The sequence below is a fragment of the Pogoniulus pusillus genome, chromosome 18 (genome assembly GCF_015220805.1).
Source record: "Pogoniulus pusillus isolate bPogPus1 chromosome 18, bPogPus1.pri, whole genome shotgun sequence".
NCBI lineage: Eukaryota > Metazoa > Chordata > Aves > Piciformes > Lybiidae > Pogoniulus > Pogoniulus pusillus.
The window spans coordinates 4,840,408-4,857,473 of NC_087281.1; the positions used below are offsets into that span (position 1 = coordinate 4,840,408).

Sequence of the window (17,066 nt, forward strand, 5' to 3'; positions counted from 1 at the left end):
TCCAGGCAGCGTTTGAAAGCCTCCAGAGAAGGAATGTTAGCAAAACATGGGGTTTTTTATTTCTTCCCTGACACTTGCAATCTGCACACATGCTTCTGCGTGGCCCTAGGGTTAGGAAACTGACTTTATGTGGGGCTCTCTCAGCGTCTCTTCCATTTTCTGCTTCACCTGATGTACTTTTTTAAACTGCCACAGAATGATGGAGAGCAGCCAGGAGGAAAGGGACCTGGGGGTACTGATAGATAGTAAGCTGAAGATGAGCCAGCAATGTGCCCAGGTGGCCAAGAGAGCCAATGGCATCTTGGCCTGCATCAGGAACAGTGTGGCCAGCAGGAGCAGGGAGGTTATTCTGCCCCTGTACTCAGCACTGCTCAGGCCACACCTTGAGTGCTGTGTCCAGTTCTGGGCCCCTCAATTCAAGAAAGATGTTGAGGTGCTGGAACGTGTCCAGAGAAGGGCAACAAAGCTGGTGAGGGGCCTGGAGCACAAACCCTATGAGGAGAGGTTGAGGGAGCTGGGCCTGTTTAGCCTGGAGAAGAGGAGGCTCAGGGGTGATCTTATTACTGTCTACAACTACCTGAAGGGAGGCTGTAGCCAGGTGGGGGTGGCCTCTTCTCCCAGGTAACCAGCAACAGAATAAGGGGACACAGTCTCAAGTTGTGCCAGGGTAGGTATAGGCTGGATGTTAGGAAGAAGTTCTTCACAGAGAGAGTGATTGGCATTGGAATGGGCTGCCCAGGGAGGTGGTGGAGGCACCGTCCCTGGGGGTCTTCAAGCCAAGCCTGGCTGAGGCACTTAGTGCCATGGTCTGGTTGATTTGCTATGGCTGGGTGCTAGGTTGGCCTGGCTGAGCTTGGAGGTCTCTTCCAACCTGGTTGATTCTATGATTCTATGATTTAATAATAATAAAAAATTCTTACTGGATTATTTGGGGACAGGAGGGAATCCGAAGCAGTTGTAGGTGCTGGATGGGAATCCTGCACAACAGGAGGCGCTTCCATGCCCTGTTACCTGAGCCTGTTACACTCGGCAGCTTGCGCTACGCCACAGCTCTCGCCTCCGCCCTCGACCTGTCTGCACAGGCAGCGCTCCGCTCCGCCCTGCCCGCTCCGCAGGCTCTGTGAGTACTGGGCAGCAGGCAGGCTGCGAGAAGGCTGAGTTCCCTAGGCCCCCGGCTGCCTCCAGCTGGGCGAGCCAGCAAGCCTGGCGATGCAGGGGCAGCGGTGGGTGCGTGTGGGTCACTGGCGACAGCCTGACCGAGCCCTCCGTGCCACGGAGGGGGGACCGCCTGAGTGTTTTCAGACGAGGAGCGCTGCCGAGGCTCAATCGAGAGAAAACTGCGGCCATTACCGTACAAAGGGGTGACACAGACTGCCTTCAGGGGACTACACGTCCCCGGCCACAGCCTCCTCTCTGCGCACAGCTCCCGCTACGGCCGGCGACCCTCCCCGCGGTCTCTCCGGGCGCAGGCCTGCCGGAAGAGCGGGGCGGGCCGCTGGTCTTCGCCACCGCTGGCTACCTCACGGCCAGCCCCCTCCCGACTAGGAGAGGAACCAAAGCACCTCGGAGGGGATTCAGGAACCCCACTCCACCGTCCTTCACCCCCCTAACCCGCCGGTATCCCAAGCTAGCGGGGCGGGCCGGGGCCGGGTGCAGGGCCAGGTCCCGCCTCCTGCCCCTCCCCGCTGCCCTTCCCAGGGCTTTCATAAGGCCGCGGAGTTTCCGCGTCCTATGACTGTAGTCAGGTGGTTGGGGGTTTCCCTTTTCCCTCCTTCTGTCTCACTTCACCTTTCTCCGCTCGCCTCCTTGCCCGCCTGGGCCGGCCCGGGGGGGAGCCGGCTGGGGAAAGTTGGCGGCTGGAAAAGTTTAGAGGCGGGAGAGCCTCGGTCCCGGTCCCGGCTTCCCCGCGGCGTCTCCGCCGGGTCCCGCTGCGCTGCGCTCCGCTCCGCGGGAAGGCCGAGGATGGCCGGCGGGGAAGGAGCGGGCTCCGGCGTGCCGGAGTGCCGGGAGCATCTTTTCAAGGTGCTGGTGATCGGGGAGCTGGGCGTGGGTAAAACCAGCATTATCAAGCGGTACGTGCACCAGCTCTTCTCCCAGCACTACCGGGCCACCATCGGGGTGGATTTTGCGCTCAAAGTTATAAACTGGGACAACAAGACCTTAGTGCGGCTGCAGCTCTGGGATATAGCAGGTAAGGACCGGGAGCGGGTGTCGAGGGTGAATTCTGCTCTTTGAAGTTCTACGGCCCGGCCTCTGCGGGGGAAAGTGTGTTTTGGCTACGAAGTTTGTCGTTCTTCGCTCCTCTATTGCCTTCAACCCCTCTTTCGAGGCATGAGCGGGAGGTCTCGATGTGGAAGTGAAGTTTTGGCTTTCAGTCCGTGTGTTAGGGCTCTCAGTCTGGACCAGGGTTTTACAGCTCTATTAAAGCTCTTCCTGTGACTTCCCTCGCTTTATTTTTCCTTTCCTCCTGCAAGGTAGAGTGAGCAAACTTAGATAAACGATCCTGAAAAGACTGCCAGCCCTCTTTTAGCCCTGCTTACGGGCTAGGGTTTCCAGGCTGGCTGTGGGGTGGGAAAGCAGCAGGGAGTAATTGCCTTTGGACGAAAATCACTGTAGTTGTGCTTTCCTTCTGTAGTACTTCTGGCTCCAGGGCTCCTGGAGGGTTCCAGTTCTTGCTGCTCCTCCCAGTTCTTATGGCCTGAGTAACAACTACTGCTCAGATGAATGTGTAGATAACGGCTCTGTAAGACTTCTAAAGGAAATAATACCTTTTCCAAACAGGATACTTTGTGTGAGCACGTTTTACAGGGTAAAAGTCAGTCAGATAGCTAAGTATGTCCTCAAAGCAAGTATGCTTAGACTTTGCATGCTTCAAAGTCACCTGCTTAACTTAAAAGTAACTCTCATCACTGCAATGTGAGGTGAAAGAGTGACTTGTGTGATCAGTTGAATATAGAACTAAAGATAGGTCTGCATGTCAGAAAACGTACTTTGGGCATATGGAAGCAGTTAAGCTCTGTTCATCTGTCCAAACTGCATGTTATTGCTTTCCTGTGAATAAATCCAACTGCTTCTTCAACATCTCTGTTTTAAGGGCTCTAACTGAATATCTGTCGTGGTTAACTTAGCTTATGCTGTGGCATAAACAAAACTGGTTTGCTATGACCTTGTGATAAATCCGTCCCTGCAAGCTGGTTTTCTAGTTCTGTGTGCAGTCCAGATGTTAACCAGCTCTCTTCATCCCTCTCCTTCACATTCTGTGTATCTCCTTGGATATGAAACAGTAGGCTTTATTGCAATGCTGGTGTTTAAACCAGAAGATACTACGGTAACAAGTGGTAGTTACTGTTTCTATAAACTCTGAGTTTTATCAAGTGGAATCTTCAGAAAAGAGGAAGAAGAGCATGTGGCTGCATTGACCCTGTGACAGATCAGCTGTACATCAGCTTCGGGCCCTTCTGTCTAGAGGTTGTCATGAAATGCTTCACATATGATTCCTCAAACTAAAAAGCCTGCTTATTTCTGCCACGTATTGAAACATGCTGTGGATTTTTCTGTTACTGGCCTGCAAGGCGAATTATTCTAATAGCTGTTTTGGAAAGTAAGTGAAACGTTGGCAAGCTCTCCCTTCTGACCTTCCTTTCATGGATCGGTTTTAACTTGCTGTAAATCAATTAGCAGTAGTGGTACAAGCTGCTACAGTGATCTGGATATATTTTAGCAACTCTGAGATTGCAAAAATTGAAGAGTGGAGACTATCAAGATCCCGGGATTTGGCAGGCTGCCACACCTGTCTGTAACTTCTTCATAGCCCTTGATTTTTGAGGCTGGTGTAGACCGTGCTTTGCCAAAGCAATCTGTTTCAGCGTGCCAGGCAGAGACTTTTAGTTGTCACTTATAACAAAGAAGTTATGAAAAGTCTTATCAATACATCTGTGCAATAATTTCGTGGTCTAGAAGGTGGTATTTTTCACTCTTGATTGTTGTTGTCCTTGGACAATAATCCAGTGTCCACTATATTGGGCACTGCTAGGTGAAGACCAAGTTAAGAGCTGCTGATAAATCCCTGGAGGCTTGTGCTGATATTGCTGATAGACTGAAGAAATTAATTTTTCCTGTCATTAAAATATCTTTTCTATTTCACAATGTGATTTCCTTTTGTATTAAAACTCCCAACTAGTTCTGTAGCAAAAAAAAGAAAGGAGAATAAAGTGATTTTGCAGTTTGCACTTCTGATTCTTACTTTGAACTTTGTAGTTCAGGCTGTCCATTTCAAAGGGTCTGGGGATACTTTCCCAATAAACCAAACAAAACCTCAAAACAAATTAAAAACCCCATTAAACCACCCAAAACCCTCCAAAAAAACCCCACCCCAAGACCAAGAAGGAGAGTAATCATAGTGATCACTAAGCCTGCTTGGCCACTTTGAGTGATGGTTTAGACTCTATGGAACTTCACATCTCAGATAAGCGATAACCATTAAAGGGGATTTTAGTATCCATAGAAGTTGTTTCATGATCTTAACTGCTGAAGTCCTTGGTCTGTTATGTATTTCTAAATACCTAATGTAGAAATTATTAGTTAATGTAGAAATTGTTAGTTAGAGACCCACATTGAAGATGGCTTCTGTATAGCCAGAGAGTATATTCTCTGAAATGCTTTATTGATGTGTGTAACAAAGTATCTGAGCATGTGATAGTCATTCCCTTTTAACTCGTCAGCCCAACTATCTTCTGGCTTTCAAGATCTCATGCAGATCATTTTGTCTGCCAGTGTGTGCAGCTTTAGATCTCTTGAAGCAATCTATATCTTGTGGCAAGTGATGTTACATGTGACTTCCCTGCAAGCAATATGGTGCTGGCATTCTGAATTGATTTTGATGCATTTAAAAAGGCTTCTGAATTAAAATCTGACCCTTAAGCATAATAAGGCATGTTATTTGTCACTAGATCAAAGCTTGTACTTAACAGCTCATCATAAAAAGCTTTCTTCAAAGAGCTGGATGCTACAATCTAAGGGACTGTACCTAAATCAATTCTAAGAGCTAACCATGTAGTTTGGTTGTGAGATGAAGATTATAATGCAGATACTGTGCTTCTGGTTTGATAGCCAGAACAATGAATGTTGTGCTCTGTACTGCAAAGGGGCAGGTTCCTGAGTGTGCTAGGTGAATTTTTTAGTGATTAAATAGTTTTATGAAATAGGTAATGTCAATGTTACACTGCCCATGCTCTTTTTGTCATGAAAATAACCTCCTCGTGAAGTAATGCAGCAGAATCAAAGCAGAAGAGGTATGAAATAGTGAAGGGTGAAGAAGGGCACTGTTGTGCCTAGACTCATCTATTCCAGAAATACTTAAGACAGATTAGTTTTTACACACAGATTGCTGCTGCTTGTATAATGAAGATGAAAAAGTTTGGGAGTAAGACTGATAAGTTACTGTCAGATTTTCTTGGTTGCAGCACAAACTATTTTGAAAGAAGCTAAACAAATGACATGCTTGCCCATACAGAAACAAAACTTTTTAACACCAAGAGTAATCCCTAAGGGCAGATAATCTTTAAATCATGATTTGTGGGCTTGGGATAAATATCTCTCACTAGAGAAATACAGTATCACAGTATCACCAAGGTTGGAAGAGACCTCACAGATCATCAAGTCCAACCCTTTACCATAGAGCTCAAGGCTAGACCATGGCACCAAGTGCCAAGTCCAATCCTGCCTTGAACAGCTCCAGGGATGGCGACTCCACCACCTCCCCGGGCAGCCCATTCCAGTGTCCAATGACTCTCTCAGGGAAGAACTTTCTCCTCACCTCCAGCCTAAATTTCCCCTGGCGCAGCCTGAGGCTGTGTCCTCTCGTTCTGGTGCTGGCCACCTGAGAGAAGAGAGCAACCTCCTCCTGGCCACAACCACCCTTCAAGTAGTTGTAGACAGCAACTGAAAGTGTTAGAACCTTGGTCGAAGGACATAAATAATTGGTGAAATAAGAGATAGGGATGAGTCAGCCTGGTGAAGAGATACAAAGCAAAGGAGGCCTAATGATAGAGAAGTGCATTTAAATCTTTTCCAAGGCTAGAGAGTCCTACTTGACGAGCATTCAGTAAGTGTGCTGTAATGACCCCAACATTGGACAGGAGATGAATATGGCATGCTGATGAAACTTAGATATCTATCATGGAAAGAACATTAGGTAATTTGTGTATCATAAGTTTTGTTCTGACCTAGTAAGACCAGCAAGTGAGTAGTGTTAGCTGCTGCATTATGATCACACTGCACAAGCTGATGCAAGTGCCAGTGATAGTCAAACATGCAGCTCACTGGAGGGCAGGAGTGGTGAAAGTCATAGATGACCTCGAGCTTGGCTTCTCCTGAAAAGAGTCACTAATGAGAAATTGAGACAAACTTGGTTTTAAAGCTTTGAGTGATTCTGTATTAACTCTGGTGTCATAGCACCCTTTTCCTAGGACTTTTAATAGACTTTCAGAAGAAGTTCTGATGAATGCTTTAACTGAAAGTCTGGCTATGGAAAAGAGAAATGGTTGTACCTCAGTGCTCTAAATGTGCTCTACATAAGCTTTCAGGACTTGAACGAGAAGACCTGTAGCATGTCGAATTGCTACTAAGCTCCTATCTGTCTTCTTGAAAAGGCCTGAACTTTAACTTGTTAGAAGTATCTACCAATCCCTGAGGGGATGGAGAAATTAGAGGCAGTAATTTGCTCAAGTTCTAAGTTGAGGAAGAGCTGGAATAATCCATCTCTTCTGTAAAAAAAAATGGGTCTTAGAGCAGATGTTTAACAGCATCTTGCATATCTAGCCATAGGAAGTAATAAGAAATGGGAAAGTGAGTGCAGGAAAGCATGGGTGTGGGAGAAACAGGAGGGTGTTCTAAAACTTCACAGTAGGGAAGGAAAACTGAAGTGAGCAAAGGAAGCTAGTGAAGACAAAATGCTTGCCTTCTTGCTTAGATAAGCAGGAGTGATGCTGTACCTGACGTTTTCTGACCCAGTGGAATAAAGTCTATCTCCTCTGGAAAGGCAGAGTGCTTGGTAACTTCATAGCATGCAACTTCTGTGTGGAATGGCTGTGTATTGCTGTGTGTATTGGTGGCTGAGTTTCAGAGGCATTCAGGCTTTCAGCTTGTGAGATAAAAGTGCACTATGTGAGAAATGGCAATTTCAAGCAGCTGCATATTTCAGCTTTTCTGTCTGCATTTGTGATGCTGGCATATCAGAAGACTGCCAAGTTGCTTCTATAACCAGGTCATTGACTTGTTTCTTGTGTTGTGGACTGCCTGTTGAATATAAGTCTCAAGTGAGCCTTAAGCAATACCAGGGCATCCCTGAAAGGCTACAGGGGGCAATCAGAAAAAAGTCCTCTATTCCTTATACAAATAAAGTTCTGTACCATAGAAACATTTCCTTCAGTTGCTTTGCTGAGGAGTTTCTCTTAAGCATGGAAAGCTTGGAAGCAGAGATACAGACTGGGGTTGGAGTGGCTGGAGAGCAGCCAAACAGGGATCTGAGGGTACTGATTGATACCTGCCTGAACATGAGCCAGCAGTGTGCCCAGGTGGCCAAGAGAGCCAGTGGCATCCTGGCCTGCATCAGGAATGGTGTGGTCAGCAGGAGCAGGGAGGTCATTCTGCCCCTGTACTCTGCACTGGTTAGACCTCACCTTGAGTGCTGTGTTCAGTTCTGGGCCCCCCAGTTTAGGAAGGACATTGAGATGCTTGAGCGTGTCCAGAGAAGGGCAACGAGGCTGGGGAGAGGCCTTGAGCACAGCCCTACGAGGAGAGGCTGAGGGAGCTGGGATTGGTTAGCCTGGAGAAGAGGAGGCTCAGGGGTGACCTTATTGCTGTCTACAACTACCTGAGGGGAGGATGTGGCCAGGAGGAGGTTGCTCTCTTTTCTCAGGCAGTCAGCACCAGAACAAGAGGACACAGCCTCAGGCTTTGCCAGGGGAGATTTAGGCTGGAGGTGAGGAGAAAGTTCTTCACTGAGAGAGTCATTGGACACTGGAATGGGCTGCCCGGGGAGGTGGTGGAGTCGCCGTCCCTGGAGCTGTTCAAGGCAGGATTGGACGTGGCACTTGGTGCCATGGTCTGGCCTTGAGCTCTGTGGTAAAGGGTTGGACTTGATGATCTGTGAGGTCTCTTCCAACCTTGGTGATAATACTGTGATACTGTGAAAGTTAGTCAAGGTATTCTTGTAACAACTTGGCCCACAAACATTTCGAAGATCAATAAAGGGATTAAAATGGGATCTCCTGAAAAAAAAATGCTTAGCTGTGTGTGCCTAGTACAAGTGAGCATAGGGTGGAAGCCAGATAATCCAGTCAAAACCTGTTCTAAACTGGTTTTGGTTCCCTTCTCCTTGTTAGAAAGATACCTGTTGAGTAAAAAATGTGCATATAAATAACTGCATGAGAAATGGATACAGAGCTTGGAGCTCAGATCGTTTTCAGAAACCACTAAATCATCTGAGATGATTCCCTAGTTTATATGGTGATGGAGGTTCCAGCAGCAGCTGCCTCTGTGGGGAGATGAGAGCACTTTTTGCTCACAACTGAGGCAGGTCATACTCCAGTCTGTGTTGGAGAATCTTTTATGTGGTTAAATCTCCAGGCAGATGAAAAAGACTGTGACTGATTGGTGAATGCTTCTTGCTCACACACATTTAAGCATACATTTCAGGCAAGAAGAGTTACTTAAGGCTGGAAATATGCAAGACAAGCAGATGAAGTTTGAAGAGAGGAAAGTAGAAGGCTTGCTCATGTTGGAGAGTGGGGAATAGTGACTTAGCAGCAGAAGCAAGAAATGGAAGTGAAGGTGTACTGCCTGATTCCCTCTAGAAACCACCCCTCTGTGGGAACTCCTGTGTGGGTGTCATTTCTTGTGACTCTTGCTGGACAGATGAGTGAGTTAGGCGCTTTCAGCTGTAACTGCCTCGCTGTGCTTGGAGCTCTACAGTTAAGTATCCAAATAAGTGCTGAACATGTCAGACTTGTTTCTTTCTAATGTGTCTTTAGCCTTCGGACATCTCTGAATACAGGCTCTGGATGTCAACATGCTTGCTGCCTTTTTTTGGTCTCTTCTAAGTAAATCCTTTGTGAAGTGCTGTTGTACTAGTTGGAAGCTAGCTAGAGTGTTTTGGTGAGAAGAACTGGATTACAAGCTGTGAAAATGAAACAGTGGTGATGTCTGCTGCTCCGATAGGCTTGCTGAGATGGATAAGAACATAAACACAGATAACAGAGTTGCTCTCTGTCTCTCTGGGGCTGAACTTCTCTCTAACCTGCCATCTGTGTGACTAATCTATCTGCATCCTAACTTCCCTGGCCGACCCTCCAATCTACCTTGAACATAAGGCAAAGTCTTGGGTAAGGTAGAGGGGTGGAAGGTAGATGGGTGGTTGGGAGCCCCTCCTGGGGACTCTGGTTTCTGGGAGGGCTGCTGTGTTTCTGTAATACCTTTTTAACTTGTCCATTTCTGTCTATAGCTGTATATACTGTAAATATCTGTTTGTATATTGTGCTGAGCTGTAAATATAAAGCTTCATTCAATTTCCAGAGCTGCTGAGTCTAGTCTGGGTGGTTTTTCCAAGGGGGGGGGGGGGGGTGGGGGGTGGGGAGAGGAGAGGCAGGTAACACCCAAAGCATCACAGCTGTGAAACAAGATATGGCTACTGGTCTTGCTGATGCAGCGCTTTCCTTGTCTTACCAGTGAAGGTTCTTGTGGTTAGTATTATAGTGTGTTGGAGCACTGAATGGTTGGGCAGAGGCCAGTGGGATGAGATTGAACAAGGCCAAATGCAGGGTTCTACACTATGGCCACAACAACCCTAAGCAGCACTACAGGCTGAGAGCAGCCAGGCAGCGAGGAGCCTGGGGGTGCTGGTAGATAGTAGCTGAACATGAGCCAGCAGTGTGCCCAGGTGGGCAGGAGAGCCAATGGCATCCTGGCCTGCAGCCAGAACAATGAGGCCAGTAGGATAAGGGAGGTTAGTCTTCTCCTTTACTCAGAACTGGTCAGGCCACACCTTGAGTGCTGTGTCCAGTTCTGGGCTCCTCAATCCAAGAGAGATGTTGAGATACTGGAACATGTCCAGAGAAGGGCACCAAGGCTGGTGAGAGGCCTGGAGCACAGCCCTCTGAGGAGAGGCTGAGGGAGCTGGGGGTGTGCTGCCTGGAGAAGAGAAGGCTCAAGTCTGACCACCTTGCTGTCTACAACTGAGAAGCTGTAGCCAGGTGGGGGTTGGTCTCTTCTGCCAAGCAACCAGCAGCAGAACAAGAGGACACAGTCTCAAGTTGTGCTGAGGAAAGTATAGGCTGGATGTTAGGAGGAAGTTGTTGGCAGAGAGAGTGATTGGCATTGGAATGGGCTGCCCAGGGAGGTGGTGGAGTTGTCATCCCTGGAGGTGTTCAAGCAAAGCCTGGCTGAGGCACTCGGTGCCATGGTCTGGTTGATTGGCCAGGTCTGGGTGTAAGGATGGCCTGGATGATCTTGGAGATGTCTTCCACCCTGGTTGATTCTATGCAGTACTGTATATGTTATTTTGAACTAAACATTTTGAAGCCTGTGTGCTCATGGAAAGTCAAAGCAAGTGTTACTGTTAGGAAGTTGGTGTCTAAACGGAGCTTATTATGGTAATTTTGATTATGCAGGAGAGTGCTGTTTGATTATCTTCAGTTAAATAGTAGAATTGAGACAGATATTTCTTAAGTGACTTGGAAATAAGCTTCAAACTTCTATGTAGGCTTTTCTCAGTGTCACAAAAGAGGGGAGATTAAAGATGTGATCATAGAAGACCACTTGATCTAGCAGAGACTCAAAATAAAATTGGCTGTATTGATCTTGCAGGTACTTTTAATTTCTGTTAACTATAGAAATGTCTGTAGTGCTTGAGCTTTATGTAACTATGGAATAGTTGTAGCTTCATCCTTACTTTCAAACAGACCATATGCAGTGGTTGCTCAGAAGTTTATGCTTTCTTTGAAGTCACAATAAAAATGCTTCCCTGGCACTCTGTTAGAGAGAACAAAGAATGCATCTGTGTTATCCATCAGGTATGCTGAGGGAAACTACCTTAACAGGAAACAATACCCAAGTTGCAGTCTGGGTTGTGTGGTGGGAGAGTGATTGGCATTGGAATGGGCTGCCCGGGGCAGTGGTGGTTAGTGTCCCTGGAGGTGTTCAAGAAAGCACTGGATGAGGTATTTAGCCTAATGATTTGGATAGGGCTGGGTGCTAGGTTGGACTGCATTATCATGAAGGCCTTTTCCAACCTGGTTGATTCTGTGATCTGTATCAGGAGCAGTGTGGCCAGCAGGACAAGGGAGGTTATTCTTCCCCTGTGCTCAGCACTGGTCAGGCCACACCTTGAGTGCTGTGTCCAGTTCTGGGCTCCTCAATTCAAGAGAGATGTTGAGGTGCTGGAAGGTGTCCAGAGAAGGGCAACAAAGCTGGTGAGGGGCCTGGAACACAAACCCTATGAGGAGAGGCTGAGGAAGCTGGGGTTGTTTAGCCTGGAGAAGAGGAGGCTCAGGGTTGACCTTGTTGCTGTCTACAACTCCCTGAAGGGAGGCTGTGGCCAGGTAGGGTTGGGCTCCTCTGGAAGGCAACCAGCAACAGAACAAGGGGACACAGTCTCAAGTTGTGCTAAGGGAAGTATAGGCTGGATGTTAGGGGGAAGTTGTTGGCAGAGAGAGTGATTGGCATCGGAATGGGCTGCCCAGGGAGGTGGTGGAGGCACCATCCCTGGAGGTCTTCAAGCAAAGCTTGGATGAGGCACTTAGTGCCATGGTCTGGTTGACTGGCTAGGGCTGGGTGCTAGGTTGGACTGGATGATCTTGGAGGTCTCTTCCAACCTGATGGATTCTATGATCTATAAACAGGAGAAAAAACAGTATATATTACACAACATACCCAATTTTTGAGTCAGATTTTAAAGCAAACTCGAAGTCTTTGCTGAAGTTGATCATAAGCTTTCTTGAGACAAGTATTGCCTATGTTCTCACTCTTTATGTAATACTGACTCGAGTAGTCAGAAATTAATCTGGTTTGACAAGTCAAGTGCATTACCCTTCAGAGAAAAGTTGGTGCAGGCAACATTAAATCTACTCCTTTAATGTAGGGAGCTTATATGAATGTAAATGGACATTTCTCAACTCTTCTTGCATCAGTGTTGCAGCTTCACAGTCTTGATGTATTCTTATTTACATCCTCACTTTACATCTTACCTGTTTGGCTTTCTCTATATGCAGACTAGGACAGGGTGCAGCTGAAGTGGATGTAAACAAGTACAGCCTGAGTTGGCAAGTACTGTAAAGGTTTTTTCTCAACTGACTACCTGAAGGGAGGCTGTAGCCAGGTTGGGGGTGGCCTCTTCTCCCAGGCAACCAGCAACAGATCAAGGGGACACAGTCTCAAATTGAGCCGGGGGAGGTCTAGGCTGGATGTTAGGAGGAAGTTGTTGGCAGAGAGAGTGATTGGCATTGGAATGGGCTGCCCAGGGAGGTGGTGGAGTCGCTGTCCCTGGAGGTGTTCAAGCAAAGCCTGGCTGAGGCACTTAGTGCCATGGTGTAGTTGACTGGATAGGGCTGGGTGCTAGGTTGGCCTGGATGATCTTGGAGGTCTCTTCCAACCTGGATGATTCTATGATTACTTTCTTTCCCACATTTCTTAAGGCAGGTAGTCTTAGCTGCTTAGTTCAAAAACAGAAAAAGCTCCAGCATGCTGTATAAAATAAGATTCCACCCTTCAGCAGTGGGCAAGTCTGCTGGGATTCAATCTTAGAGCTGATGGGAATACTTTTCTTTGAATTCCAGTGTTGGTAACAGTTGCCCTCCTCTTTCAGTCATGTTTTAAACTGCTCCCTTCAAATACTCACTTGGGAACTTGAGGTGTGATACGTGGGCCATGTCAGAAGGAAGTGATTTGCAGTGAGGGAATTTCTGTTGATGTTTTTGTGTGAAAGCATTAAAAACAACTCTTGTGACATTGCTGTGAATGTTAAAGCTAAGTAGGCATTGACTGCAAAACACAGTTTGCATTGTGACTACCTGTGACAGAACATTAGATATTCAAAGTTCCCTTCTGGCGAAGGAGACAAAGGCAGATGGAGTGGTTAAGATTATGCTTTCAAAAGTGATGACATTTTAGGGCTTGTTTAGAATAAGTATCTTAACCCTGTCTGAAGAAATCTTGACTCTGCCTAGAGAAGGTGTAGAAAACTGTCATAGAATCATAGAATCAGCCAGGTTGGAAGAGACCTCCAAGATCATCCAGTCCAACCTAGCACCCAGCCCTATCCAGTCAACCAGACCATGGCACTAAGTGCCTCAGCCAGGCTTTTCTTGAAGACCCCCAGGGACGGTGCCTCCACCACCTCCCTGGGCAGCCCATTCCAATGCCAATCACTCTCTCTGTGAAGAACTTCTTCCTAATATCCAGCCTATACCTACCCTGGCACAACTTGAGACTGTGTCCCCTTGTTCTATTGCTGGTTGCCTGGGAGAAGAGGCCACCCTCCATCTGGCTACAATGCCCCTTCAGGTAGTTGTAGACAGTAGTAATGGCTTCCAGATTAGTGACAAATGGAAACCAGTATTCCTTTTTTTAATGTATTTTAGCATCTTTTCAGGTAGTAGATTAAAAGGCAGCCTCTGAGTGTCACTGCAAACAGCTTCTGGGAACTTGTTTTTTAAGTGCTCCCAGGCTAGAGTAAGTGGCAGCTATTTGATGCAAAATTCCAGTCACAGACTCTGTGCCATGACACACTGAACATATTAGAGATTAACATTTTTTCAGTCTCGTGATAAATTTGTTCTTGAGACAAACTGACTTTAGAACTGTTTGCCTGTGTGCTGTGAAATGCTGTAGTGCCATGCAGCATCCCTGCCGAGTACACAGCGCAGCTCACCAAAGGAGATGGGTTACAGGGTGTCAGGCATGACATAGCTTAACTCAAGCAGAATCATAGAGTCACAGGATGTTAAGGCCTGGAAGGGACCTTGAAAGATCATCTAGACCAAACCTCCTGCCAGAGCAGCATCCTTCCTAGATGCCCAGGGAGGTGGTGGAGTCGCTGTCCCTCGAGGTGTTCAAGAGAAGACTGGCTGAGGCACTTAGTGCCATGGTCTGGTTGATTGTCTAGGGCTGGGTGCTAGGTTGAACTGGGTGACCTTGGTTGTCTAGGGCTGGGTGCTAGGTTGAACTGGGTGACCTTGGAGGTCTCTTCCAACCTGGTTGATTCTATGATCACCTATACCAGATCACACAGGAACACATCCAGGCAAATTTGGAATATCCCCAGAGAGGGAGACTCCACAACCACCCTGGGCAGCCTGTTCCAGGGTTCTGTCACCCTCCCAGGGAAAAAATTCCTCCTCATGTGCGGGAGGAAGCTTCCCTCTCCGTCCTCCAACACTCATGTTTACATGAAATTTCCTATGCCTCAGCTTCCACCCATTGCCCCTTGTTCTGTCATTGAGCATCACCCAGCAGAGCCTGGCTCCAGCCTCCTGGCACTCACCCTTTACATATTTATAAACACTGATGAGGTCATCTCTCAGTCTCCTCTTCTCCAAGCTAAAGAGCCTCAGCTTCCTCAGGCTCTCCTTGTAAGAGAGACGTTCCATTCCCTTAATCATCTCCATGGCTCTGCACTGGACACTCTAAAGCAGTTCTATGTCCCTCTTGAACTGGGGAGCTCAGAATTGAACATGGTACTCCAGGGCAGAGTAGAGGGGCAGGAGAACCTCTCTTGACCTACTGGCCACACCCCAGAATAGCACCCCTCACCCCTCATCCACCCCTGAACAGAACTCAAGACATTAAGATTACTTGTTTGGGGAAGTGTAGTTAAAACAAGGTAGGGAGGACCTACAGGAAGTCTGGGGAAGGACATTGACAAGGTCTTGTAATGGTAGGACGAGGGGTAGTGGGTTTACACTTGAAGAGGGGAGAGCTAAACTAGATGTTAGGAAGAAGTTCTTTACACTGAGGGTGGTCAGACACTGGCACAGGTTGCCCAGGGAGGTTGTGGCTGCTCCCTCCCTGGAGGTGTCCAAGGCCAGGTTGAATGAGGCTTTAAGCAGCCTGTTCTAGTGGGAGGTGTCCCTGCCTAGGGTTGGATCTGGACGAGCTTTGAGGTCCCTTCCAACCTAACCCATTCTATGATCATGCTGCATCTGAGCTGGTACTCTTCAGTGACCTTTCTGTAATTACAAAACCTTTCATACATGCTGTGCATACAGCATATTGTGAATGGCAAATCTCTGATAGTCTCATTCAGCAGAACTGCTTCAACTACACTCTGAAACTCTGAAATGTAGTCATGACCAGAGGATCCAAGTTTATCATATGGTGAAGTGGGAGGCAGTTCTACAGGGATTAACTTACTGGTTACATTTTCTTTTGAAGACTGTTCTGCAGGGTTTGGGACAGTTAGTGTTGGGAAGGCATCCAACTAGTAGTCACTTAGCTTTCTCATGCCAGCCTTCATAAGAAAGGACACTAGCAATTCACTTAGTCATCTGAGGCTCCTTTTTTCCTCCTAGAAACTAAGAGCTCCAGGCAGTGGAATTACTTCTGATAACTGTTTAATACAGGAAGGTGAAATGTTGTTGCAGTTCTTACTTTATAACTTTATGATCACAGGCTCACAGGATGTTAGGGGTTGGAAGGGACCCAAGGAGATCATCGAGTCCCACCCCCCTGCCAGAGCAGGACAATACTATCTTAACACAGATCACAGAGGAACACATCCAGACAGGCCTTGAAAGGCTCCAGAGGAGGAGACTCCACAGCCTTTCTGGGGAGCCTGTTCCAGTGCTCTGTGACCCTTACAGTAAAGAAGTTCCCCCTTATGTTGAGGCAGAACCTCTTTTGCTGCAACTTGCACCCATTGTTCCCTGTCCTATCCCAGGGAGCAAGTCAGCAGAGCCTGTCCATCTCTCCCCCAGTCCAGCCTTCAGATACTTAGAAACATTTATCAAATCCCCTGTCAGTCTTCTCCAGACTAGGCAGCCCCAGGTCCCTCAGCCTCTCCTCATAAGGCAGTGCCCTCCAGTCCCCTCATCATCCTTGTAGCCCTCTGCTGAACCCTCTCCAGCAGTTCCCTGTCCCTTAAACTGGGGAGCCCAAAACTGAACACAGTATTCAAGATGAGGTCTCACCAGGGCAGAGTAGAGGGGAAGGAGAACCTGCCTTGATCTGCTGGACACACTCTGCCTAATACACCCCAGGATCCCACTGGCCTTCTTGAGCTTTGTCACCAGACAAGTAATGATATGATGTCTATGCTATTTGCCATCAGAACCACAAATACCAAATATTACTTCCATAGTGGTGTTAAAAGATGCATCAACTGACTTTATTTTACTCTTACAGATTTCTAGCACCTGCTAGAGCTGCCAGTACAGTTCAGCATCTCTGTGGTTTAAACAAAAGGCAGCTTTGCACTAAAAGCTTACATGAGTAAGAGTGAGGAGTAGAGTCATCTAGTACAGGCAGTCTCAGAACCTGTCTGCTCTCAAATCTATGGCTGCTACTCACATGGAAAAGCAGGTAGACACATTTGAACATGTCTTGCGGTACTGATAGTGGTTTGGTTAACCTACTTCTTCCTGAATAAAGGATTCAATCTAATTGGGGAAGACAGTTCTGGGACAAGCTGTGCTGGTCTAGGGAGAGGGGAATGCAGTCAGCAGTGGTAGCTTGACAGTAACATTGGTACATCTGGCTGAAATAGAGTCTTGGTCAGCTCACACCTGACGCTGGTACTACTGTAGCGTGCATTAGATGCCTGGAGAACTTTGAGATGTGTTCTCAGGGCAGTTCTAGATATTTGCTACTTTGTGCCAAACATCTGAAAGGTAGGTCCTTTCCTGCCTGTGGCTCCTACAGGACAAAGGTGAGTTTTGAAAGCAACAGTGGTTCTAACTTAGTGAGAGGAATGGACTCTATACACAGCCGTTTTGGGTGGTGTATTAGCCTAAATCTACCATACTGAATGAAATGAACTTTACTGTAAAGTGGCACTTGGTGCCATGGTTTAGCCT

The 17,066-nt window shown here is 47.3% G+C and overlaps 1 protein-coding gene across 1 annotated transcript in view; it reads left to right on the forward strand.

The window, feature by feature from the left end:
• Window positions 1-1,701: 1,701 nt before the first annotated feature.
• Window positions 1,702-17,066, forward strand: part of RAB32 (RAB32, member RAS oncogene family) — a 28,301-nt gene continuing 12,936 nt past the window's right edge. The window contains exon 1 of the mRNA XM_064158270.1: window positions 1,702-2,191. Within this exon, the coding sequence (XP_064014340.1) occupies window positions 1,732-2,191 (460 nt within the window). The 5' untranslated portion in view covers window positions 1,702-1,731. The remainder of the gene's footprint in view (window positions 2,192-17,066) is intronic.